Source organism: Athalia rosae, chromosome 1, assembly GCF_917208135.1.
Source record: "Athalia rosae chromosome 1, iyAthRosa1.1, whole genome shotgun sequence".
Taxonomy (NCBI): Eukaryota; Metazoa; Arthropoda; class Insecta; order Hymenoptera; family Athaliidae; genus Athalia; species Athalia rosae.
In genome coordinates this window covers 25,894,105-25,919,463 of record NC_064026.1, presented here as the reverse complement: position 1 = coordinate 25,919,463, position 25,359 = coordinate 25,894,105, and the positions used below count along the sequence as shown (strand labels likewise).

Genomic DNA, 25,359 nt, shown 5'->3' with positions numbered 1-25,359 from the left:
CGAGTTTTTTGTTACAGCTATGGTGTATTATTGTGGGAGCTTCTTACCGGAGAAACACCTTACAAGGGTATCGATGCTTTGGCAATAGCATATGGTGTAGCTATTAATAAGTTAACTTTGCCTATCGCCACAACATGTCCACAACCTTGGCGAGTCCTCATGGAAGGTAAGAAATTACTTATTAGATTTGAAATTTTATTGTATCAAGAAAATTTTTCACCAGGTTATAGTAGATAGACGAGTCATTATGAAAGTTATATCGAAGAATTGAATTCACAGCTTGCTGGGCATCGGACAGCCACGAGAGGCCTTGTTTTTCGGAAATTTTAGTAGCTCTTGACGAAGTGCGCAGTGCATTTGCGGAAACACCACACGAGTCTTTCCACACAATGCAAGAAAACTGGCGTGTTGAGATAGAGGAGGTTCTTCACGGACTGCGCATGAAGGAGAAGGTAATTAACTGATATGCTAACTATATCTCTAGGATTCCAATCTCATTCCTGAAATACCCAGCTTCATTTTTATGCAAGTCAAGATATCGCATATGACGATCAATCTTCTGTCTTATCTCATCTGTTACTTATAATTCAACTGCATCCGTAAATTTGCATAAGTAAGTGTTTTAACAAATAAAGATGAGTGATTTGTCAGAAGCAAATTGAATAAAAGTATCAGACTACTAATTACATGCATGCACCAACGCGTGAAATAAGTTTCACTGTTTTATGCAGTAATCCGTATCATTAATCATATCTCATTTTCATTAAACGCTATGCGAAGGTATGTCGGTCTCTAGAAGAGGTAAGAGTATCTATATTCTAATGTGTTTCATGTATCCAATAATGATACATTGGTCAAATCATCAAACAACTTTTTACTAGTTTGAATTCTTTTTCTTTTAAATGTTAGTTTTCCTGTGATACGAAATCGGGCAGATTCTTTTTTTTACAAATATTTTAAGACGATTTTACCAGTCATGTTGATTGGATACACCATCGAAATAGTACTTAAAAACATATTCACTCGTCTCAGGAATTGCGCTGTAGAGAAGAAGAGTTGTCAAAAGCACAAGTGCAACAACGGCAACACGAAGAAAATTTGCGACAACGAGAGCAAGAACTGGAAGCTCGTGAGATAGAGTTACTAGGACGTGAATTGACTGTTATGATCATACAGCAACAAAATACCCCCACGCCAAATAAAAGGCTGGGCAAATTTAAGAAATCCCGATTAAAATTAAATAAGAAAGAACCAGGTTCCAACATCAGCTTTCCATCTGGTAAGTACCCTTTATTAATATTACCATGGTGCCTTATAAATTGTTCATAGTGGTATTTGTGTTGATACATTTTTTTAAATTAATATTCGTTCTAACCCAGCAATTAATTGTTTGCAATGTACCGCCAAAAAAAAGTCAACTCAAATTGAGCTATTTTTGTAAATCATAATTTGTCACAAACTCCTCCTTCATGAAACAACGTTTCTCATTATTTGAACCAAAAAACTTGTACAGTAAATGCTCGAAAGTCTAGACTTGAGAAAAAGCCTGCACATTTGAGTTTCTGTTCCCCAGATTTTCGCCACACCATAACCGTTCAACATACAGCTTTGGATCGGGGCAAAAATCGGAACCCTTCGAGACCCAACAGTCCTCCTGGATCACCAAGTATTCCAAGACTTAGAGCAATTGCCTGTAAGTTGATATAAAATATAATCAGATAGAGAAAGAGTGCTTAATACTAGCAAAAATGAAACCATGAATTGAAACTTTTCAATATCATGGATAATTCCAAACGCTACCTACTTTTAACCTTTTTTTTTGCCCTCGTATTGATAGTGCCGCATACTATCTCGAAAAAGTATCGTATAATATTTACCAATAGAGAGCTCAGAATCTCGAAACTAATGAGAAACTTTTTATGTTTGGATCCGATATATTTTATAATTCGCAGACAATTTGTGTTTCACGTATAAAAAATGTCTTATCAGATATAACTGGATTCAACTCATTCAGCAATTCGAGTTGCTTGTAGATGAACCATAATATTTCCCATATTAAACGATAGTCGAATTATGTGAAGAGCATTCCATATCACTGAGAAAATAGTTTGAAAAGTCAAAGTTATACAATAATGTACATACTGAGTGAGTTATTATTATAACTTACTTACAAGCACTTACTTGGTGAATAACATTTTTTGTACAATGTATGATTGTACACTGTATCGTATGCAATATGAAACGAATAAAAATACAAGAAAATCATGGGAAACGTATTTCAGTGATTGTAATTTTTGGTAATTCACTAAAAATTGTGTAAAAGTCAAGATTCCGGATTATATTTTACATACACAATTTTACATCTCAAATACCTTTTTAGCGTATGTTATATCTTAATATTCAATTTGCTGTTCAGATAGTCGAACAGTTTTTGATTTGTATCTGGTAATCAGATAAGGTAGGATGTGATAATCATTACATTATAAAATTTGTATGTATAATATTGACGTTCCCTTTATAACTTATTTATTTGATTATTCGATTCTTCTTTGTTTTTATTCATTCAGTTTTAGTGTTTAGCACTCTTTACTCTATTATAGTCATAGCATGATTTATGAAACGCAGTTCAAATGAATATTCAATTACCACGAGTATTATCCAAGCTGATGCTTGGCCGATGTTTCATAATTTGCGAAAAAAATAATGCATCAAAGTACTTAACGGATCATGTACACAAAATAAGTTATTAGTAACTTTGCAGTTCACGACTTTACTTAAATATTGGGTCTAAGTAAAAAAACATTTCTGTCTATGAAAGCTATACTCAGTTATAGAGTACCCATGAGAAAGTTGTAATTGATAGACGTTTATTCTTACTTCTCAAGTTCGACAACAAGTGAAAATTTGAATTATGACATTGAAGAGTCACCTTATTTTGAAGTCATATGATTAATTTGAATTATTCTTTGTTTCTTAGGATTGGCAATTAGCGTACTTATCATTTGCGAATATTGCATGACCTTTTGTTTTGCTTTGTTAAGAGATCTATTTGCATTGCAATTTAGTAATTTCTTTTACTGCGTGTTGCGTTAATTTACAATTTGATTTGACACATTTTTTATGATATTTCAAAGTATGAAAAGATGAAATACATCGATGTACATTTGTGCAGTGAGTAGTTAGCAAAGTAGTTAGTAGTCTTTTGTGTTTTTTGTTCTTCCTATGTAGTACCAGCAGACGGTATCAAAGGCAAAACTTGGGGTCCGTCCACATTGCACCAGCGTGAACGTGGAGCCATAATTACTCAGCCCCCAAATCCTGCTTCACCTGGTGATAAGCGATGGTCTCGGTCTGCGCCCGATCTTGAAAAAGCTCCACTTCGTACCGCTCTGTTGGCAAGTGCGCAGCGGTCACCTCTTCTACAGGAAATAGGTAACACCACATCCCGAAAATTGTACTCATCGGTCAATAATCTGGTTGATACACGATCCAGGTGTAGTACAAGCGCTAATCTCGAAAACATCGATGGCTTTACCACAACACTTGATCATTCTAATGAAGATCCAAATTTTTCGTCTGACTCACATGGCACTACTAAAGTATCTTTTAACATTTGTAATAACGAGAATTACTGCAATTTTGACAAACAGACTGACAATTCCATAAATTTAATGGATATATCTAAACTTAATCAACAAACTCAGTTTGCCGATGAACAGTCACCAGTTTCGAATGCACGTGGTAATAGTTCTTGCATGAATTCTGAGGAAAAATTTAGAATTTGTAAAAATCAGAAATGTTCAACAGTTGATTCTGATTATACCGTACAATCTTCTAACTTCGTGCACTGTGTAGCTTCATCACTGGTAGGCACTGCGAGAAGGGTGAAAAATAAGAAAAGAGATAGAAGTAAATCGAAAGAAAAACGTCGAGATAGTTCAGAATCCCGATTAAATTCGCTAGCTGAATTTTTCAGATCCCCATCAGGATCCAGAAAAAGTTCATTAAACTCTCCATTATCTTCTGAGAGGAAAAATTCTATTGCTATTAAAATAAGTGATGTAGATGGTTGCGAATCGAGTCCAGAAAACTCCGTTGGAAAACCGTTAAAACATAAATCGCGAAATTCTAAAAGTCCCTTAAGAGTTTTCAGTAAAATCAAAGCATGGGGAAGTCGTGACGCATTAGATGATCGGCCAATGGCCAAAGTTGAGTACAATGTACTAGAAAATGCCATACATATTCCGGGTTTCGATAGCCGTGATACAGAACGTGATCAATATCTCCCCAGATTTTTAGCTGCGCATTCACGAGAAGGTATTGATTTTGAAAACCTTGAATCAGAATTATGTAATTTGGATTCAGAACATTCAAATGACAGTTCGAAATCCAAAATTTCTGCACAATTTTTGGATGAGTTTGAGCGGAATGAGCCAAGATCTTCTATCGACAGCTCAAAGAGTAAATGTAGTTTAACGTCAAAATATAGTGGACAATATTCAGATCGTGATCTTGATAACGATTCGTTAAAGATGAATTTAAAATCCAAGAGCAATGAATTTCTACTAGACTTTGGCGAAAACTCTACAAGTACAGGTCGGCAACCTATATTCCTTCAAGATTATGGTCGACAACCTTCGGATCCCAATTACCGTCTTAATGAAAGTTCTACCGGTTCATTCAAAATCATGAGTATTTCGAGGCGAAGTTCTGACGGCGCAAGCTCTGTCAGTTCTATATCGTCCAGCATTCTGGCAACGGATAAGTTTTTTCGAAAAAACAAATAATACTAAACATAATAGTTTATATAACAGGTTGCTTTACATTATGCAAACTTGGAATATAAGTAAGCTTACTGAATGAAATAGTTTTTTTTATTTTTTTTTTTTTTCAATAATTTATAAAGGTTTAACATTATGTAACGTAAATTAAGAACACACAAAATATACAACATAGACTTATATAGTGCATTCAATTTCAAACGGTGTGGGCAATACGAAAATAATTTAGTTTCAAAAAATATAAAATTCCACACTTACTCAATTCTTACGGTTTAATCGTTACAACATATTCTCTTCAACTGACAATAGGCAAAAGTCAATTGCGATGTTGGTCAAACTTTTAAACTTATACATGCTTCACCCAAGCACAAGTCCAATAGTTCTAGAGATTGAAATTTCAATTACAGATACATATATATATATATGTGTATATATATATATATACTATACATATATTTTTTTTTATATGAATAGATATTGATTTGTATACTGAAACTTATACATAGGATAACATTTAAAACTTGCAACAGCCCTGATTCAGATATAAGTAATCAATTCTGTTTCAATCTTATAATATCAGATTGTCTTGATGTTAAACATCATTTCACATGGACTATCGTATGAGTATTTCTTTGGATGTGATTGGTACAATAGCTGGAACCAAGTCTTGCACTATTGACTGGTAATTCAATCAGTCAAGCTGTCAATTCCAGCTATCCCAAACTCCTGTTCTTTGAGTTTAATGAATTTTAATAATTTGATAAAATGAAGATATTTTGACGAAATCAATTGAATTCTACAACATTAAAGTATCTTTTAATAATTAGCATATTATTCGCAGTTTAGGACTAGAAACTTTACAATAAAATAGCAAATAATAATTATCCATTAGGAATACTGTGTCATGAATTAGACTTTCACAAAGTAGATATTTATTCCAAAAATAATACCACTAATTTTCATGAAATGCAAAACATTCCTGTTTAAAATCTATGAGGATTACAAGCCAATTGGTATTCCTGAAAAATTACGAATTAAAATTTTAAACACAGCATTTTGGCGCTACAGAAAAAGTAAAGTTTAATGATGCATACACCAACTTTAATTTCAGTTAATTGTTGGCGCGTCAGTTGTTTTAGTAAGGCAGTCTATTTGTAAATATCACGTTTTATTACAAAGAAATATAATTTATCTTTCAAGAGAGACATGTTTTATTGAGCATCCAAGTAACGCTCAAAAATCAGTTAATGCAAGTAAATACAAATGGTGTTCTTTTTTCCAACGGTAGTGCATGCTCACAATAGTTACTGTTTCGTCTGAGTTTTCATTTAAATTCTCCCATACAATCATAGGCCTAAAAATGGCTGATGTGATAATTTGTAAATTCATTCGCACAGTATTAAGTAGTGAGTTGATAATTTTATTTATTTATCAAAATTGTTGGTAGTGGCTAGCCAATGGTGGTGTAATTTATTTCAACTAGATCTTGGAGTATAATAATTATCGGTGACCAAGCAACATATAATCTTATTCAATTGTGTTACCTGTTCATTCTTTGGAAAGGGGCCACACTAAAATTAAGGATTATTTACAGTATGCGAACAATAGTTTGACAGACTGCTCCTTAAAATCAGATCACATTATAATTATTTCAGTCACCTTCAAAAATCGTCCACAATGATGACAATAGTCTAACAGGTTGCTCAAATTTCTGGTCAAGAAAGACTTTCACGTTACATTTTCATTTATCATACCACAGTATAAATTTTTTGAATTTAAACTTCTTTTCTTACAGATAGAATTCATTAAGTTATGATGTTTTATCTTAATATTTAAATGATGCAGATCTGGATCGAACTGTATCAGTTATTCTCCTACGACATTTTCCAATTCAAATAAGTGACTATAATTCTTTGAACTGTAGGACAAGGCGGTTCATAGCCTCTAGTACACAAATTAATATTGGTAACTGTTAATATATTTCTAGTATCACCACTCTAGATGTTATATTAAATTGAAATTTGACCAGATTCTTTCAAATATTTGATTTGCTACTTGTGAATTATGCTCATCTGCTAATTTAGTTGACCAATTCAGAGTATTAGATGCAAAAGACATAGAGAACATCCTGATAATCATACATCCAGATTCAAACTATGAATTCAGGATGATATTCCGTGTTTAAGTGGCGTTCTACATCTGGGTTTCGAAAGTTCTTAATAAAGAATGACCGAATTCTTTCTGGTGTTGGTTCTTCTCAGTCACAATAATTTAGAGTATATAACACTCTAACAATCATATTTAACAGATCGCTATATGATTAAAACGTGAAAAATCTTCCTCTAAAATTTTATACTCAACAATCGAAACTCTGTACCTGAGAATCAGAGTCCCTGATTCAATGAACCAAATCTACTGACTAAAACTACCTATAAGTTTGGACTATTCGTTCCAATAACATTTTACCGTATATCACAGTATTGATTTGATGAGTACATACTATTGGAAATTTTTGCTTCCGTTGCTGAATTGAACAACAATGATCCAGTACTAGCTAATTAAGGCTCGTCGTATCATGTAGTAGCTGCACTGATTTGTTGAATGCCAGAGGTTTGCTAATGACTCTCAGGTTCAGCAGTAAGATAAATTTTTACCATCGCGTTAAGGTATTCACATTACTTCAGATCATACAGCGAATCTCATGAGTTTTTTCTTAGATGCAACATGTATTTGTATTGGCACATCGTATTTCCATATGCACCACATGAACTGCCGAAACCTTGCGCACGATATAATAGGCACTTACATGCAAAAGACACATCTGTATTTAGCTATAAAATTTTTTCAATAAAATCTTTTCAGTTGTACACAGATTTTGTTTTAGTTTTTTTTTTTTACGCTCGGTATACTCTAATACTGTTAGCTTTGGTTGTAAATAGTATCACTTTTGTTCGAAGATTCTCTATGCTTTGACACATTTTTACTGAGTTGTTGTCTTTTTAATGTCTAAATCACATCTTGAACAAATGTATCATCTGCAAACATTGTGAGGAAGTAACTATCGCTCGACTCAAAAGCTTAATTTGAAATAGTTAAAACTTGATCATATTTTAGGAGACTGAGAAAGCTATGCTTTGTTATTTACTGATTATCACTTCTAACAAGTTATAACCAGGGTCATATGGCAGCACTATTTATAAACATATACTCGTAGAAAGAGAAATTATACTATTTCACTTTTTTATTTATTCTTTTATACTCAATTATCTAAGTTTGCAAAGTACTGGCTCTAGTCATTCGAAGCAATGTAAGAGTAGTAATTTAACCGAGCGTAAAAAAAGACATACCCTGCATGTACCCCATGGGCTCCTAACTTTTAACTTCACTTGGTTTTGGTCCTATCCCTCCTGAAATATCCTATATTGTTTGCCCAATTCTACGAACAATTTAATGTCAACGGACAAATTATTATTCTATTGTAAATTGCAAGATTCATTTTACAAATGACTGTGTGTAATGGAATCAGTGATACAACTTGTTAGTTAGTCATTGCCTCTGAGCAAATATCAAAATTAATCATTAATGATTTTGAGTTTCTGATCAGGAGATCAGACCTTATTAAATTTCATGATTAGCCAATTTTTCAGAAAATGTTGATACTCCAAGTTGTTGTTTCAAGTAAATCAGTGTTACTGGTTATTGAACATTTATGTGTTGATTACAAAAACCCAGGTCTTATCTGGCAATAGTGTCTTGCAAGATTTGTGATGAATATAATGAATAGCACAATTTATTATCGGTCATACAATAGCGACCGTGGCAAACACTGTTACTTATAGATTGTGCCGTCTTCAGTTAATTTGTTGTCTTCGTGGCTTGTGGTTAGTATAGCATGTTTTAACATATTATGCTTAGTAAGAGAATGTAAACTGTCACTATGATATGCTTCATGTTGTAAGTAGAATGCTTTTGTATTTAGTTGGGATTTAGATGCATTAATGGTGAAAAATTCTATTGTTGTGTTGCGTGTGAACTAAACTTATCCCTTATACTTCTAAGTGTTTGTCTACAATACATAAAATTATAATCATTTAGACAACGAAAAAACAGGCTGTCTGAAACTAACATTTAGTATTATAGGAGCTATTTAACTATAGTTGAATGGCTGGTACCACACATGTAGTCAGTTATTTGTCCACTCAATTGTGAAATCATTCAAAAGCTATTGATGTAAACTAAAAACCAATTCAGAAATGGCTTCCAACAGAAATCATGGATGTTATTTATAAATTTCATCCTTTGTTTAGTTTTATGACTAATATTTGGTTTGTACAAAGCCTATAGCTTTCGTAAACTGATTATGATTTATTTTCATGTGGCATCTAAGGTATGAAGTTTGAAGACAAGATTAGCAAAAGAATGTGCCCTAATTTCCTGTGACAATGCATTAAGCATTCATTGACAGCTGAACAAAAGTTGACTGGGATTATGATTGCTAATTATTATTGAATATCATGGAAAATCATTCTGACTTATGAAGATTCTTTTCTTGTTATGAAATTCAGCAAACCGAATGTTAATATTTCATTAAACAGTAGGTGACCTGATTTGAAGAGAATAGAACTCAAAAACTAGAAATGAAACAACAATTTTGCAAGAAATCTGTAGCCTCCTATTATGACAAGATTTAGGTACATTGTCTTCGAAATAAGTTTTTGTCTGTGACAAAATCGATGAAATTTACTCACCCTGTCACATCAATAGGATAATCTTCAAATCAAAGTAGTAATTCTAACTGCTTAGAATATTTTGATCTCAATATTGTTATTAGCATGAAAACACGGATTCTCTTTCATTATTCTACAGTTATTACAATTTGTCTTTACAACTAAGTTTATGAATAGTATAAGCAGAATGCATTACTTACGTACTCTTAAGCTGTATAGTATAAACTAGCAATGTCAGTGATTCATTAGTGTGAAAAACGGTTTCAGATTGAGCTGGGGTCATTATTGATTGTGTTTTATATAATATTTAAATCTTACAATAACTAATGTACAACCCGGCAGTTAATATTGCTGAATCCGCAATTGTACGAATCCTTAGAAGGGTCAAATGACTGTGGATATTGTAAATAGCAGCAACTGGTTGGAGTGCTTGAATTGTTTGTAACTTAAACTGCTTTGTTGAGAGGGTACATTTAACTGCATACTAATACAATGTTTATGTTATGATTCTAACAAACCTGCCTAATGAGATAGACTGAATTTTGGAACTGATAAAGTATGAAAAGCATGTCCTCTTGCAAGAATATATGAGTAGTTTTCGTTGTAATTCTAATGTTTCCTTGCTACAACCAATGCATTGTTTCACATACTCAATTATTTTTTAAGACTTTATTCTGCATATTACATCAAAGAGAATACAACTTATGCGCGAAGTTTCAATTGTGATTGAGTATTATTATTTTGATTATTTTTGGTGAAATCATTACTATTGCGATAAGAATACTCTTGTATTAGACCGGTATATCACAAGTAGACTAAATTCAAAATTATGTATGCTACAAAATATTATCAGAAGATATCAATATCTCTTGACGGTGTTTGCATAAATAATTATATTTTCCATATTGTTCAAGATCATTCTTTGAGATTTAAGGGTTGGAGCATTGCTATCAATGCTTTCTGCCTCATAATGATAGTTTAATGTTTGGCTGGAAATGTTCACATGTTGTGCCACCAGCATTAGATATAAATTCATAGATATTACATAAAAATGTGTCCATTTCTTATTAGTAGAATACTTCACACGAACAACCTAAGATCGTTAAGGATAATAATAACAAAATGACATAATCATTACAAATTTATGCGGGAATATACATGATACAGTATAGATTGCATACATCTCTTACAAGATACGACCTTTACAGCTAATCACAATATAATTCCTAATGTTATGAGAAACTGCCATTATTTCCTAAGACTGCAATTCTTTTTATAGACTACACAGCATTGCCTACCGAACTTCCGAACGACTGGATGACTTCAGATTATCCCATTAAACCTGGCCTTACTGGGCCCTACATTATGCCAATGCCGGTTCCTATGCCTACACTGTACAACGGGGAAGTAAAGAAACCTAAATTAAGTATTATCGAACTGGTTTTATATAACATCGCTGCTATGCTTGCTGGTGTAGCAACAGGATATGACGTAAGAATGTCAAATGTGTCTCCAATTCACCCTAAATTACAACCGAAGCCCAGCAACTGCGAAGACGAACAATCCAGATGGTGGTTTCAAGCAGATAATGGTTCAGATCAAAATTCTGCTTACTTGGGTCCTGATTACGAATTTAGTTCAACCAGTGGCTATCCTCATAATACGTATCATGGACCGGCACGACACTACAGGTCAGTATTTCACTACTTGATCATTTGAGTCAAGTAAAAAAGTGTTCACATGGGTTTCCCATAAGTTCTTATCATTTTCTGTGTCAGGTTGTGTATTGTGCATATGTGTAGAGCTCTCTGGTATTGTTGAATGTTATTAATAATTCAGTTTGAAAGTACATAACAAATGTGGTGATCTGCTATCGTTGTCACAGCTCACCTTTACATTGTTCTAAATATATTTCAGGCCGTTCCTGAGTAATATGGGAGGTATACCACCTGGCCTGCCTTCAAACGTGATGCCCGATAAACCATTGCGCTTTACGGATTCTCCACAACATTATGCAACATCAGCCAATACCAATGCACCAACGCCTAGTCCTCGAAGAAAAAGTTCTAGTACAAGTAACGATGATACCTACTCTCCAGAAATTGGCAGAATCGATCGAATTGAACGAGTGCCAACCATATTCATGGGAAATATTGCAGCAATACCAGATTATGGTCCACCTGTTTATGCTGTAGTCCCGACTGAGTACTATAGACCTTCTGAGTCTCCATATTTTGTACATTCGGATTATCAGTGAGTTAATAAATATGTAGCAATAGCTTCGCATTGTTCAAAATATTGCAGATTCTCTTAGCAACGAAGAGTTAATTTTTGGCTCAGTAATACTGATTATCTCAGAATTTCTAATTATTCTAGCAAATTTTTTGTTGTTCAATTATGTGAACGGGAATTTATTCGTTATGAACATATTCTGTTATAGCGATAGAATGCTGGAGTGTCCAGAATTTCCGCACGCATACGATAATCCCAGCAGCATAAGTAGTCCTGCTCGACCTACACCAAGACTTCCACCATATACTCATCATCGTACATCATCTAACGTCTCAAATGCAAGTACGTCTAGCCAAAGTAACGTTAATCCAACATTTCGTCTTGAAGATGAAGCTGATTACTCCCTGTATTCGCCAAGCCATTATTATCAACGATCTTCAAACGCTATGTCTAGTATTTCTAGCTACAATTCAAATATTTTAAATCACGACTACAATAATGTCTACCTAACCAGACAAAATTCACACGAGTCAAATCCAAATTCAAGTGAAAGACCTAGTAATTTGGAGGTCGTTGGAAGACTTCGGTCTAGTCTGAAACGATCAAACTACTCCTACACTTCGCCGAACAAGAACCCGAGTAAAAATAATTCAGGATCTGGTACTCCAACCAATCCTACACCACCAGACTCCCTAACTTCTGAGGATTCTAGTTACGTTTCAGCGAAAGACAGCCAAATTTCAATCAGTAGGGTCAGATTTTCACCAGTTACATTTGCAAGAGATAATGTTACCAGAGATCATAGAGAAACGCTGTTGGACATACCAGTTCATGGCCAAAGTCAAGATATCACAGTACCATTGCAAGCCAACCGAAGGCTCAGTCGAAGCCGTAAACCAAGCATTTCAGAATTAGAACGGGAATTTTTATCATAGCATTGGCTTATTTAAAGAGTACCGAGTGAACAATAAGCTATCACTGCTGCTCTTGGTTGTTCGAAATTGGCGAGCCTATGATCATTTGTTAGTGGTGGAAGGGTTGTGAGCAAGATACAATGTCAGACTTTCTTCGTATATAAATCTCCCAGTCTTCAACTGAAGGTAATTCCATGTATTCGTAAACCAGCAACTTGAGTATCGAGCAGCAGGAGATCAAATGTATTCAAGTAACATATTTCATGCAAAATACAATCAAAAACATTGATTCTCAACATTTTGCAGGTAAAGTAGTTTCGAATTATATGAATTGCGATAACTACTGCTTGCAACCATTTCACGGTGACACAATACTTAAATACCTGTATTCTGAACTCATAGTGCCATAATGTGATGAAAATACATTATAGGTGTAAGAGCTGGAATATGGATTAAACACTGCCCTTTGTAAGAAAATATTTATGCAAAGTCTTCTTGTATAGTGTCATTTTATGGTAAATACTTGATATATGAATCATATAATGCAATACTTATGTTCATTGCTTGAAATGAATAATGATCGCTGTAGAATAACTAAGAATTGTTTTGCATCAGTGTTTGAATATGGCAGTTAGTATATGATGTGTGTCAGATGATAGTGGGCTCAACATTTTTTATGTACTTTGATAATATTGATAAAAGCTGATTTTATGAAAACATTCTCGCCACCGTTACGAAATTATGGGTTTCAAATTTTATAATATTGCAAGATGTAGCTTCTTGAAAATTTCAAGCTATCTTATACTATTTTTGAGTTCTATAAATATGCAACGTCGTGTTTTCACTGACATTCCAGAATTTTGGCATAATTTTTACTTGTTAAATGCTCTGGTAATTTCAGCAATTTATTGAACGCAACTACTCACGTCATTCCGGATATCAAAATACCTTAATTATACAAACTCGCTTTTGTACTTTATCAGCGAGGTTTCAAGCATATTTTGAGATTAGCTATAATTTTAATGAGAATGTTTGGAAATTCATTGACAAATAATCTAACTTCTCGTAACAACGATCAGCATCATTCCTTATGCAATTTCTCCAGAACTCATTGTTATTTATTTCTGATTCATGAATTTATTTATAGCCGATTGTTTATGGCTATTATCCCTATCTTATATCAATAAGTGTCATCAAAAAAATTATTAGGTTCAATTCAGGCAACAAATTTTAATCTTTTCCTTTAGCAAATCCGAGTAAACGTTTATCTCTTATTACTATCTGTTCACTCATTTTTTGATACATGTGCCACAGGACGAACATACATTTGATTACACAGATACTTGTCGATTTACGATGATGGTCCATGAAGTACATGTCATTACATATACTCATGGTAATCTGCTAGGTTTGTCCAATTGTGGAAAATTTCACAAAACACTTTGAACATGCTTACTTTATAGTCAAGGACTTTTGTACTGTTGGTTGTACAAATCTGTGTACAGTTTAGACTTCCAAATCAAGTGTTGGATGTGTGATAAGACCTAGAACATATTATAGCACTTTATTGATAAAAAACTGCATTGTTACATGAATCGTTCTGGCGTAAATATGATAAAACCTAAGAGTCGTTGGATAGTTTGCTTTTAGAATAACTTGACTCAAAAAATGATAAAAGTTTGTTCCAAGCAAAAATTGCCTTATTGATATCAGAAACTATATCGATCCGACGACTAAGAAGACTGTTATTTAATTATTGGCTGGGATATAATTATGCGTGATGTGGCATGCACAGATTATGTCACATTCTGATCTACGTATGTATATATATGTATGTAAACATATGCCATTAACACAATCATCATTTTTACAAGTCAAATTGAATCGTTCATATGTAGTTCTTGACATTGATTCATGCTAGTTACATTGTCCATTGAAACACATCTTTCGCTTGGTCTGAAGTACTCAAGAGTTTTGATGTTAGTTTCATGCACATCAATCTTCATCGATTTTTCGCAAGTTTATATCGATACAAAGTACGATGAATTTAATCAACATATAAGTCATACTTTTTCATTAGCAGTTGACGCAATGCATGTTGTATATAATCAATAGTATTGAAGTTGTAAATATAAATATTTGAATAGTTAGAAATAAAATTACAATTCGTACATTCCCTGTAGAAGTGAAGGGAGTACTAACCTTCGTTAATTAATACGTACTTGGTGGAAAATAATTTTCATTTTCAACTAATCATTGTTGATTTGAAAGTAGAGACCAATCAAAAGCCCTACACAATATTTGGCAATATTCTGCACTGCATTTCGTTTAAATCAAAATCTATTTTATTTTATTTTTCTCCATACATGTTATACGAATTCTACAACTATATGGAATATTATAGTGTATGATTAAATTACGAATTTAGTAATCAAGCTATTTTCTTTCTCATTTGAATTTGAATAATTCGAAGTGTGATGAAAGGTGAACATCAGTATTGTTATAGGATATGCTGCAATGTATATAGTTCTTAAGAATAAATTATCAATATAGAGGCCAAGTTCTTCGGGAAGATTGTGCATTGTATAATCTGTTTAATGATTTCAAGTCAAAAATTACAATGATCTTTCAACGCAGGTGAATTTTTGAAATAATGGCTTCAGTTTCAGAAGCTTGGTATTTTTACTACTTCAAAAATTTCGACCTCTAAATTCATCAAATAATTCATATATTAACTGAACTTGCTGAATATATGAGTATAGTTCAGTCTTGCAAATGACCACAATATAACGACTGGATTGATTCTTCTAAACATTTTTGAAATACTTATTCAATCTAATTTATGTATATTAGAAATTCTGGCATCAAACGCAAAGTATTTGACCCTATCTAAGCATCTCTGCTGTTTTTCGTTCATCAGTCACATTTGATTATTGACAATACATTTGATCTCAGTGAGGCTTGTGGATGTTACCCACTATTTGCTTCTCTAGCAATATATTAACACATTGTGCTTGCGTTCATAAGTTGTAGTAAATCATGAATTTATAGTACTATACATACATTCATTGTTAGCTGCTTATAATATGTGTATGTAAGTTGTATCTTATTTCAATATTAACCAAATTATAGTTATCTCATTGGCAGCTAATGTAGGTGAACTTCAATCAATCCAGTTGTCACAGGTATTTTGGACTCGGTATTGGTGAATGTAATGAAAATTGAATTCTTGAAGAACAGTTTGTCTGTACTGCGTAAAAATATTCTGCGGTGCTAAAAATGGCGTACTTAATTTGTCTTAGTAACTTAAAAATTCAAAATGCTTCCAAGAAACACTTGAATTATTGAAAAAAAATTTCTATAATTGATTGCTAATGATAATAACATAAAGAATAATAATAATTTAATTACAAATAATACTCGGCAGCTATGAACGTGGTAATTGTGTAATGGCGCTCGTTCGCCGAACGTGCTAGTCTAAGCTATATTTATTTTTTATATTACAATTCATTTAGTTTTGTGAGTAATTATATTAATCGCATATTCAATTGAATTCAATCATAATGGCTTAGTTTTAAGGTATTTTACAAATGTATGGATGGAAAGTGCTGAATGTTAGTGCAATAGAGACAAGAATCAAGAGAATAGGAACACCATCAGATGTATCAGTTGGAAAACTTTTTTTCACCTATTTTCCCTGAAGTAACAGAGTAGGGTATTGCACTGGTACTTTGAACGATTTTTATGATATATTACAAATTATCTCCTATTCCAGATTTTTCGTAACGTTCAGCACTTCCAACAGCACTGTACTTATATTCTACCATGTAGATAATTTCAGAAATAACTTATTTTCAAACTACATTCCTTTTGGTATTGTAACTGATACAATATTAAAATGAAACATAGTGATATGAAGCCTATACATATGTATATTGAAAATACCATCTTCAGTTGCAGAGCATCTGATAAATTGTATACAAATTATTAATGCTTACTTGGACATCAATTGAAAGCTTGATGGTCAATGTCTATAATGACTGTACATATATAGAATTCTAATTATTTTGGTCAGCTGTAACCAGAAAAACCATGATGTATACTGTTTGTGATGCTCTGCTCATTGTTAGTCTTTGGATATTGTGGCCATTCCCCTATAGAATCAGTCCACTGTGTATCATAAGTGATTTGAAATGATTCAATATGTATCAATTAGAGGACAAGAATCGTAACAAGTGGAAATATCTGATATTTACCACACAACAAATGGCTATTATTATTAAAACAATAAAATTTAGCCTTGAAGCTTAGATGACACTTCCATTGTACTGAAACAACATTTCCTATCATCCATCTTATAGCAGTGGAGATTCTAGTTCTAATTCAGGAATGGAAAAATGACAGTATAAAGAAAACTATATTATTTACAGAAGGTGTATTGGCTTTTTACAAAGCCAAACGTTTCCAGAAAATGCACTTATAGTGATGGTAATTTGTGTAGTCTGAAACTTTTTTGTACAGCAATATGAGCATAGTCAGCTACATGAACAGTAGCAACCAATTAGCCTAATATATTTACATCGCTACCTTCTAACTTTCAACTTTTGGTTTTCTTTTTTTCATAGAGAAATTACCTCTCTGCATTTTAAGATAGAGATGATAGCACTTGCCACTGTTGTTACATTAATGGAAATATCGAATCACTTAAAGCATGCATTCTGATTGAGTCATATCTTAAATCTATTCTTATAGACTGCAAGTGTGAATAATCATGTCATATTACAATCTTACATTTGTTTTACAGATTGAAAATATAGTCTGCAAATATTTTCTCTCTTCTACTATGACAGAAAGCAAGAAAACCCTATTGATTTCAGGTTTTGAAAGACTGGGCAGTCATGTTACCATTGATTTGAAATGGATAGAAAGGAAATTGCTTAGTAAGGACAAGGCACAGATGTAAAATCTAATATTGGCTAATCAATGCTGCTGATTTTAACTCATGACTCATGTATTCTTGATGTAAAATAAAATATTAGGGTATTCTTGAACAAAAAGTAGTGAATTGCGTTACAGCATTTGCACTGTTTCAAATTTATCTCTAGTTTAAGAGCTTGTTTAGAATTTGAACAATGTGATAATATTCGTGTGTTGTGCAAATCAGTTCCAAATTTACAGATTATTGTTTTTCAAATGGAAATGAAAACCATGAAATAATTTAAATACCAATGAGATTCTACAAATAGTACATTGGAAAAAGAAAATTATAATGTGTCCTTATTTTGTACAAACAAGATTATAAGATTTTACTAAGCTTTTATGCGATGTCTCATAGTGTTAATATTTTGATCCGAGTGCTGTGAGATATTGAAGAAATAGTTCCCTTGGATTTTCATACATAATATTCAAACGAATTGTTAATTCTGAAATTTTTTCCGTACTGTATTAGAAAAAAGAACACTACAGATAACAGAACGTACGCAACGCTGTCTGATCTGCACTAAAAATTAATGTATTTTTCCAAGTATTGTACATTACATTATAAATATAAATACTTAATTATACAAATTATAAATAGCAACCTCAATATATTATAATTATTAATTATGGTAATAATAAAACATCTCGTCATCCTGTAGGTGACGTGCGCATTATGAATAAACAATTTGAAATAATATTTAAATGCTAGCGTTAATCCACTAGAATTCTCAATCAAATTAGTGATTGTTCCAGTGGATCACCAATGACGGTAACTATCCAATCAACGCTAACCAAAGTAGTAACCAACAAAGAACAAACCAACCTAGCTGTCAACATGGTAGCTATCAAGTGACTTTACCGCGAACAGATTTTCCTACTTAACTCTATACAAGCGGTTTACATCGATTAACACGGTATCATTTTCACGTAATAATTCCCACATCATCACGATACATTCGCATATCAACAAAAATAATCACGTCGAAAACGCATAATAATTTCAAGTGGAATGAGTCGCATACTAATTTTATGCATGTGATCACACATTTATTTTGCAGTATGCTGTCATAATAGTAAAATAACAGCGTCATTGTTCTTTAATCTGACAGTACTTTGTTAACACTCGAACACTGCTAGAAGAGGTATAATTTACGGTATTGCTATGAAAATACGCTGTCCATGAGATAAACAAAATTTTGTAGTGATATTAACCATTCTTTCGTCAATTGTGTTTTAGTTTAGTTAATTTTCGCAATATTCAGTTCAATTTGTTCATAGATGGAACCACAAAAAAACAAGGTGCCCAAAAGAGTAATTCACTGTTCAGATGGAACAGTAGAAGAATTTTCTTCAGAAGATGAAAGAGATTCCCCAAAATCACAGGATGGATTGCCAGTTGTCAATCCTGTAAGCCTATTTGATTAAATATTAATTTTATAAAGCTGATATTTTGTCAAATGAACCATTGTAGCCACCTCTTGCTACATTGGGTTATTCGCATTTTTTACCCAATTCCTCTCCTTGTCATCAACAAAAATGTCTTCAAATCTAGTTCGCATAGATGCCCCATTGAAAATTGCTTCAATCGTTTTTGTAATTTGTCCTTGTTTTCAGAAAACACTGAGCTGGTTTCCTTGGATGTGGTATCAAACTACGTGGGTCGGTAGCAAGACACTGAGTGCTTGCGATTACGTAGGAGAATCTTTAGCAAGTTTCTTTGGTATAACTGATTCAAAATACCAGTTTGAAATTAGAGAATATGATAGAATGAAAGCCAGAGAGGCTGAGCTGCAAAAAAAAGAAGACTTAGAGATGGGGGGCTGGAGAGAAGAAAACCGCAATAATCTTGTCGACCAAAATACCTCACCTGAACAGGTACAGAACCATCAGAGATTTTGATTGCTAGAAAGGTTTCGACGATCTCGAATATTTCCTTAGAGACTTTTCATTCAATAACAAAGCTTTGCTGGTATATTTTATACAATCAAATTCAGTTTGTTCCCATTTTACAACTTGCACTCTACAATAATCATTTTTAATTTATGCAAGAATTTGACTAACTCACATCTTATAGCTTCTGTTTTCACAGTGGTAGTCTTTAAATTATTTAATCTGTTCCATTTAATGAAAGGTTGAATTTGATGAAATTTTAACTTACTGTTGACACAATAGCTTGAAGTGTATGCACAGCATATGGAATTGGTATATCATGTGAAAATATTCCTACTTCCTAAGATAAAAAATAGTTTAAGGAAGTAATTTCACCTAAATATTCCAAATCATTAACCTGCAATGCCTTCTTGTGCAGTGTTCAAAAGATCTGAAATTCTTAGTCGGTAACATTTGGGCCTTCAAAATGAGAACGTCCCATTTATTGCATGACTCTTAGGGACTAACATATTTGTCGAATATTACTAGGGCTGAACGAATATTCTTGCAAAAGAAAGTTAGTAGGCAGTGATATACAACTTAGCACAAAATTGATTGGTGATTACAGAGATTCCTAAATGTTACGTATTCAGCACGCATCTATTATGAAACTAAAGAAATGTGTACTATAGAAAACCTCTTGAATGTCAAGATTTCGAGATTGGCGACCTTCTAGCGGTAGGCACGTAAATATTACTGACAAATTAAGAATTTCCTTCATTGAACTTTTTGAGCCTTGAAAAGTGCCTTCATAAAAGTATCCTTAGTCTCTCGTTCATGTGGTAGTAGTTATGCACATTATGGCCTTTGATGATAACGGCCATCATTCGCTTGGCCGTATAATTAGGCTTATGCCTACTTTGATATTTGAAAATGCCATTATATTATACAAACCTTATACTATCTAGCCCCTACTAGCTGATCTGCCTCAAAAAGGCAGAAATAAGCTAATGTTTTTGGATCGCGAAGATGATTCTGGACATATTTCATATGCAACCTCAGCATATAAGATTCAGCAGGATAATAAAATAACTATATGTGGCGATTAAAACAATGTTACTTGAGCCAAGCATTTGTAACGTGACTTCGAGTACAATTTGATGATAGTATTATCAAACATTGAAATATTTATTTTAGCATAGAAATAACGTTTGCATTTGTTCAGAATTTTTTCGGAATTGTATATGCTAAAAGGAAGCTAAATGACGTTTGTGAATCACGTGGTCAAATAAATGACACTTGAGTTGTATTGAAAAAGTTTTATTATCTCTCATATCTTCATTTCAAATACATACTCAGTTTAGGAAGTATTGGATTGATCATTTATCATCATTAGCTATTACCATGAATAATACTTTGAGAAATGCTGAATACTAGTGAAAACGGCAGACAAAGTATCATAGTCCCTTGTTATTTGTCACTTGAGGAGTTATAATAATTAACTGAAGATTACTAAAATGATGTCAAGGTCTAGTATACTTTGAACTTTAATATAGGAATGTTAAAAATCGTAACCATCTACTCCTTAAAAATTTGATCAGAATGCTTCGTACTAGAATCATAACACATGGCTTCAGCAAACAAAAGAGATTATGAAATTTGAATCATTAGAACAGAGTCAATGACATGTTCAAATAGTTAGAGAACATTGTTATTCATGGAAATTTTTAATCGCGATTTTGATGTTTAGTGTACGTATTAATCACTAGTATATAAGTCCAAGCTTAATTCAATCATTGTATCCAGTACTGCTCTCTCACTTATCCATCAGTAGACCAGAATAATATCAGTTTACGATTCTGGTACAAATCTATGTAATGAGGCTGTTAATACTAGCAAAGAACTCTGAAGCCCTTGAGGTAAGTGCCTTTGTAACCAGGCACCCTTATATTGCTCAATGTGTGCTAAAAGTTTGTTTGCTATATCAGTCCTAAAGGTAGGAGGCAAATTACAGACTCCAAGATTAATTACAGCAAGTCCCATATTACTGTTTGGGTTAACACCGACACCAATAAGAGTTCTCCCAATGCGACAAGCAGTCAGCATCAAGTCAGCAGTTAATTGGAGTTCTTGAATTTCCATAGATGCAAATTTCGATGTCAGATTCACTTCATACAAGGAATGCGCGATTCGTTTGATTTGCTTGGTGACTTTCTGAAAAATTGTTATGTTCTAGTTGAATACTTCAGAAACCAGCTGGGTAATATTCATTTATATACTCGAGACTGCAAGCATACCACAAACAAATCTGCCGAAAGATTGTCGAGAGTGACATTATCTGGGTCAGTTAATAGTCGATAAAGTGTGGACCCACGATTGTCTGGTATTTGCTTCAAATCCATTGCTGCCTGATTCTTGCTGAGAGTCAGCACCAACGTATCTACACGCCCCAACTCCAGAACAGCGTTACCAACTTTTCCTTCTGAATCCCAGAAGACGTGAATGTCAAGTAACTTTGCCAGTGTCACTTGTCTGTTGGAATGTGACTTATTAATTATAAATGTCTCCACATTCTAGTGAAAGCTTTTCTGGCTCCATCTCTACTGGGTAAGTTTTGATAATTATGCTGGCTTGATAGTGAATTTGCGTGTGTCAAAAACATCTGATGATTTTGTCCTACTGAGTCTTAACGAAATATTCATATACGGGACACTAAAATAAGTTAGCTAACCAGAACTGCTACCTGGAGGTATTGGCGACTTCAGGAGTATCACAGTTCTCAAAATGTAACGAATCAAAGTCACTGGAAGGATTCCATGCAAAGCCAGCTCCGATCAAGAATCCTACCCAAGCAAAAGGGTGGGGAGTCAAATGATGACTACCAGACCAATGAGCTACAATAATGCCAATTGAATTCTGTTGCAGTGCGGTTTTCAGTGCATTTCTCGTGTTGGCGTACGTTGATGCAGGGCATCCTGCTAAGCTGTTATAACTTGCAGTCCCAGAACTCGGTAGAACATTGCCACCAGCATTTCGAAAAACCTCTGTCCACTCGGAAAAATCATAGTCTGCCTAAAATGACCATAAATCAGAGAAAATTATGTGATTTGTTTTTATATTTAACAAGCTGTACCAACTAGCCAAACAGCATCTCAAAAGCTTTATCACCTGGAAGCCATATTCCACTAAGATAACGTTGCTCGGAACGTTACGTAATTCAGGTTTAGAATGTAGTCCATTTGAACATAGTAATAACGTTGCATCAGAATTTAGATTCAAAATATGCCAGAGTTCTTGCAGACAGGAGTAGGATTTAAACACTTCAGACATATCCGTTTCCACAGTTTCATTTGCTGATAAACTCGAATCTAAATTTTCCAATTGAACCAATAAACTAGCCAATCTAGGGCCAACATGGACATAACTTAAACTTGGAAAGGTCGCAAGTAATTCCTGAAAGATTGGCCACATTTGAGGCAGGTGTCTTTGACTTACGTTCGAGTCAACATCTATGGCAGGCACTAATTCCAGATGTCGATCTCTGTAAAATTCAAGAACTGAGTAGGTGAAGAGTCCTAAAAAAATGTCCATTGATCGAAACATTTGCATCTACCATTGCTTTCGTTTAAAAAAATAATGAAAACTCTGATGAGTAAGATTATATTTTACCTGCAGTATCGATCCAGTGTGACCATTTCTGATCTGGTATAACATAGCTGCCAGTCACAGCTCGGTGCTAATCTAGAATACAGATGCAAGTGTGATACCTTGAAAGCGGACCATAGATCGATCATATGTAGTAAGTATTCCAGATTAGGTATTCTGCCTCTTGGTGAGATGTCCAATAATACACCTCTGTGTTTAAATCTCGGTTCATCCTTAATGAGAACTGCATCAATTTCGCATATTTCGGAGTTCTTATGGGTTTTACACAATCTTAGTATTTGAACAAAAGTACAGACTGCGTAATGTAAACCTGCCAAACTCCCCGCAGTTACTTTGATTACATTTTGAGATATTAACAGCTGGTAGCTATCACTGACATTAAACAAGTTTTTGTTAACTAAGCATTCTATCTGTTGATCGGAATATAATTTTCCAGATCTTGGCTGTACTTCGCCGATTTTCACATCATGGCCCAGCTCCAATAGAATGGACCTGCTAATCTCCCACACATCTAATATTTTGTGTATTGATTCACTTCCTTGTATTATAGAAATGAATAACTCTTTGCCAGCGATAAATGGAGTAGAATCAATGAGTTCTATGATAGTTTTAGGCTGAGGCCAAAGGAGATTATATATCCCACTTTTTTCACCCACACTCTTAACTGGGCTATCACTCCCAGTCTCTCGATTCGTCCCTTCAAATATTTGGTCAAATGATTTATTATTGGAATCTATGGAAAGTTGACTCAAGTTTGATGACTTTGAAACTTTGCGACCGCCATAGTTTTGTCCCATGAATGTAGTAGTATTATGCATTGCATCACTTTCATTGGATGCTGTAATCGGTAGATATTTTTGTAACAAAGACTGCAACGGTGGTTTTCCAATTGACAAATCGTACGGAGTCTTTCCGGCAAATGTTCTGTAATTTTGTCATTATTATTTAAAAAAATTCATTATTCTGATAGATTAAAAATCTTATATATATAATATTTTGACCCTTTAATAGCACAGGTGAGCGGATTAGCGCCAGCGTGTAGCAACACCTGACAAATTGTGAGATCTCCACGATTTACTGCATCATGTAAAGGTGTGGCTCCACAGCCATTTTCTGAATTCACTTCTGCACCCCTATCTGGATTCGTAGTTGAGAGCATTACTATGACACTCAATGAGTGTTCAATATTTTAAACTTCAACACAAGGAGTTCAAACACAGATCCTTGCAAATGTAGAAGTATTATTTACACTATGTCTTGCTTTAATCTGATAAACAATATACCTATCAAGCACGTGATTACGTCTTTATTTCCATAGCAAGCAGCCCAATGAAGCGGAGTATTCTTACTCCCTTCCGAATCCCAGGAATTTATATTTATACCTGCAGCCAGCAATTGTACAACCCTCCCAAGCCTGTGAGTGAATGAATAAATATTTTTTTACAATTGTATCCATACTATAGAAATTTTTGTGATGCAGTTTCTATATACTCAAATAAAATTATTATCAAACTCACTCAGATGCCGCAGTAGCTCTCAATAGATCATCAACATATATACGGCGTATAGCATCAGAAGATGCAACATCAACAGCATTGTAGCCCTGAGAATTTTGTATTGCTGGGTCAGCACCACAGCTCAACAGAGTTCGCACAACGTCTACCTGATTTATCTGATAATGAGAACAAAAGATACACGCAATGACAATTTTGCTACACAAGTCATTGCAATTAGACCTTCACATGAACGTCTGCTTTGTCTGTACCTTTGAAGCATATAAAAGAAAGGTTCCATCTTCTATGAGAGGTTGATTCAGAATCTTCTCCTTGGTGAGGCTATCTCCTGTGTTTCCATTTTCACCTGAATGAAAGTTGATAATTAAAAGCTGACTATAATTCTCTGACAAGTCGTAAACTGTGAAGTCGTAAACACAAAATTACTGGTGAATGATATTGTAACAAGGTTATAACGTACATGCGTCTAATAACGATCGGATAATGTCAGTACGGCCGTGCTCGATTGCCGTGCGAATATTTTCGCATATATCTTGCATTTCTATTGAAAATTTTGCATTATTGTTCGATATCTGATTTAAAAATTATATCGGATAACAATTTGTGTAGAGCTACGTAGACGGAAGATCAAGCTGACAGCCAGCCATGGGGTAAATATTTCCTAAGGAGGGTAAGT

The 25,359-nt window shown here is 33.7% G+C and overlaps 3 protein-coding genes across 10 annotated transcripts in view; 2 read left to right on the top strand and 1 right to left on the bottom strand.

Annotated features, from left to right (window-relative positions):
* LOC105685212 (mitogen-activated protein kinase kinase kinase 11-like) overlaps positions 1-18,331 on the top strand; it is a 22,062-nt gene extending 3,731 nt beyond the window's left edge. For 2 of the 3 annotated variants that reach the window (XM_020851962.2, XM_048648760.1), the window contains 9 exons: positions 18-166; positions 280-452; positions 781-801; positions 1,033-1,279; positions 1,574-1,693; positions 3,229-3,432; positions 10,788-11,199; positions 11,426-11,761; positions 11,949-18,331. In XM_020851962.2, coding sequence (XP_020707621.1) covers positions 18-166; positions 280-452; positions 781-801; positions 1,033-1,279; positions 1,574-1,693; positions 3,229-3,432; positions 10,788-11,199; positions 11,426-11,761; positions 11,949-12,675 — 2,389 coding nt within the window. In that variant the 3' untranslated portion in view covers positions 12,676-18,331. The remainder of the gene's footprint in view (positions 1-17; positions 167-279; positions 453-780; positions 802-1,032; positions 1,280-1,573; positions 1,694-3,228; positions 3,433-10,787; positions 11,200-11,425; positions 11,762-11,948) is intronic. The other variant, XM_012399110.3, reaches the window with a different exon arrangement.
* On the top strand, positions 18,332-21,876 carry LOC105685214 (protein FAM177A1-like). Of its 6 annotated transcripts, none has more exons than XM_012399113.3 (5): positions 18,410-18,548; positions 18,693-18,776; positions 18,913-19,041; positions 19,249-19,509; positions 21,740-21,876. In XM_012399113.3, the coding sequence occupies exons 3-5, from the start codon at positions 18,913-18,915 to the stop codon at positions 21,833-21,835; spliced, it is 486 nt and encodes a 161-aa protein (XP_012254536.2). In that variant the 5' UTR covers positions 18,410-18,548; positions 18,693-18,776; the 3' UTR covers positions 21,836-21,876. The 6 variants fall into 6 exon arrangements, with proteins under 6 accessions (XP_012254535.2, XP_048504732.1, XP_012254536.2 ...); XM_048648777.1 differs by having other exon boundaries at positions 18,693-18,788; XM_012399112.3 differs by lacking the exon at positions 18,693-18,776 and having other exon boundaries at positions 18,332-18,472.
* Positions 20,808-25,359, bottom strand: LOC105685213. The gene is made up of 10 exons (XM_012399111.3): positions 25,144-25,359; positions 24,935-25,029; positions 24,687-24,841; positions 24,453-24,583; positions 24,171-24,306; positions 23,173-24,093; positions 22,672-23,044; positions 22,247-22,575; positions 21,801-22,035; positions 20,808-21,717 (listed from the first exon to the last, which is right to left on the bottom strand). The coding sequence occupies exons 1-10, from the start codon at positions 25,220-25,222 to the stop codon at positions 21,355-21,357; spliced, it is 2,817 nt and encodes a 938-aa protein (XP_012254534.2). The 5' UTR covers positions 25,223-25,359; the 3' UTR covers positions 20,808-21,354.

What these genes read in the sequence shown, in the direction of transcription:
- LOC105685214 (XM_012399112.3), top strand. Translation starts at nt 18,398, where the DNA reads ATGACGGTAACTATCCAATCAACGCTAACCAAAGTAGTAACCAACAAA. An exon ending in CCAACCTAGCTGTCAACATG is followed by an intron (nt 18,473 to 18,912) that starts GTAGCTATCAAG and finishes ATTTGTTCATAG; the next exon opens with ATGGAACCACAAAAAAACAA. An exon ending in GATTGCCAGTTGTCAATCCT is followed by an intron (nt 19,042 to 19,248) that starts GTAAGCCTATTT and finishes CCTTGTTTTCAG; the next exon opens with AAAACACTGAGCTGGTTTCC.
- LOC105685213 (XM_012399111.3), bottom strand. Translation starts at nt 25,222, where the DNA reads ATGCAAGATATATGCGAAAATATTCGCACGGCAATCGAGCACGGCCGT. An exon ending in CTCACCTGTGCTATTAAAGG is followed by an intron (nt 24,094 to 24,170) that starts GTCAAAATATTA and finishes ACAAAATTACAG; the next exon opens with AACATTTGCCGGAAAGACTC. An exon ending in GAAGTCGCCAATACCTCCAG is followed by an intron (nt 22,036 to 22,246) that starts GTAGCAGTTCTG and finishes ACATTCCAACAG; the next exon opens with ACAAGTGACACTGGCAAAGT.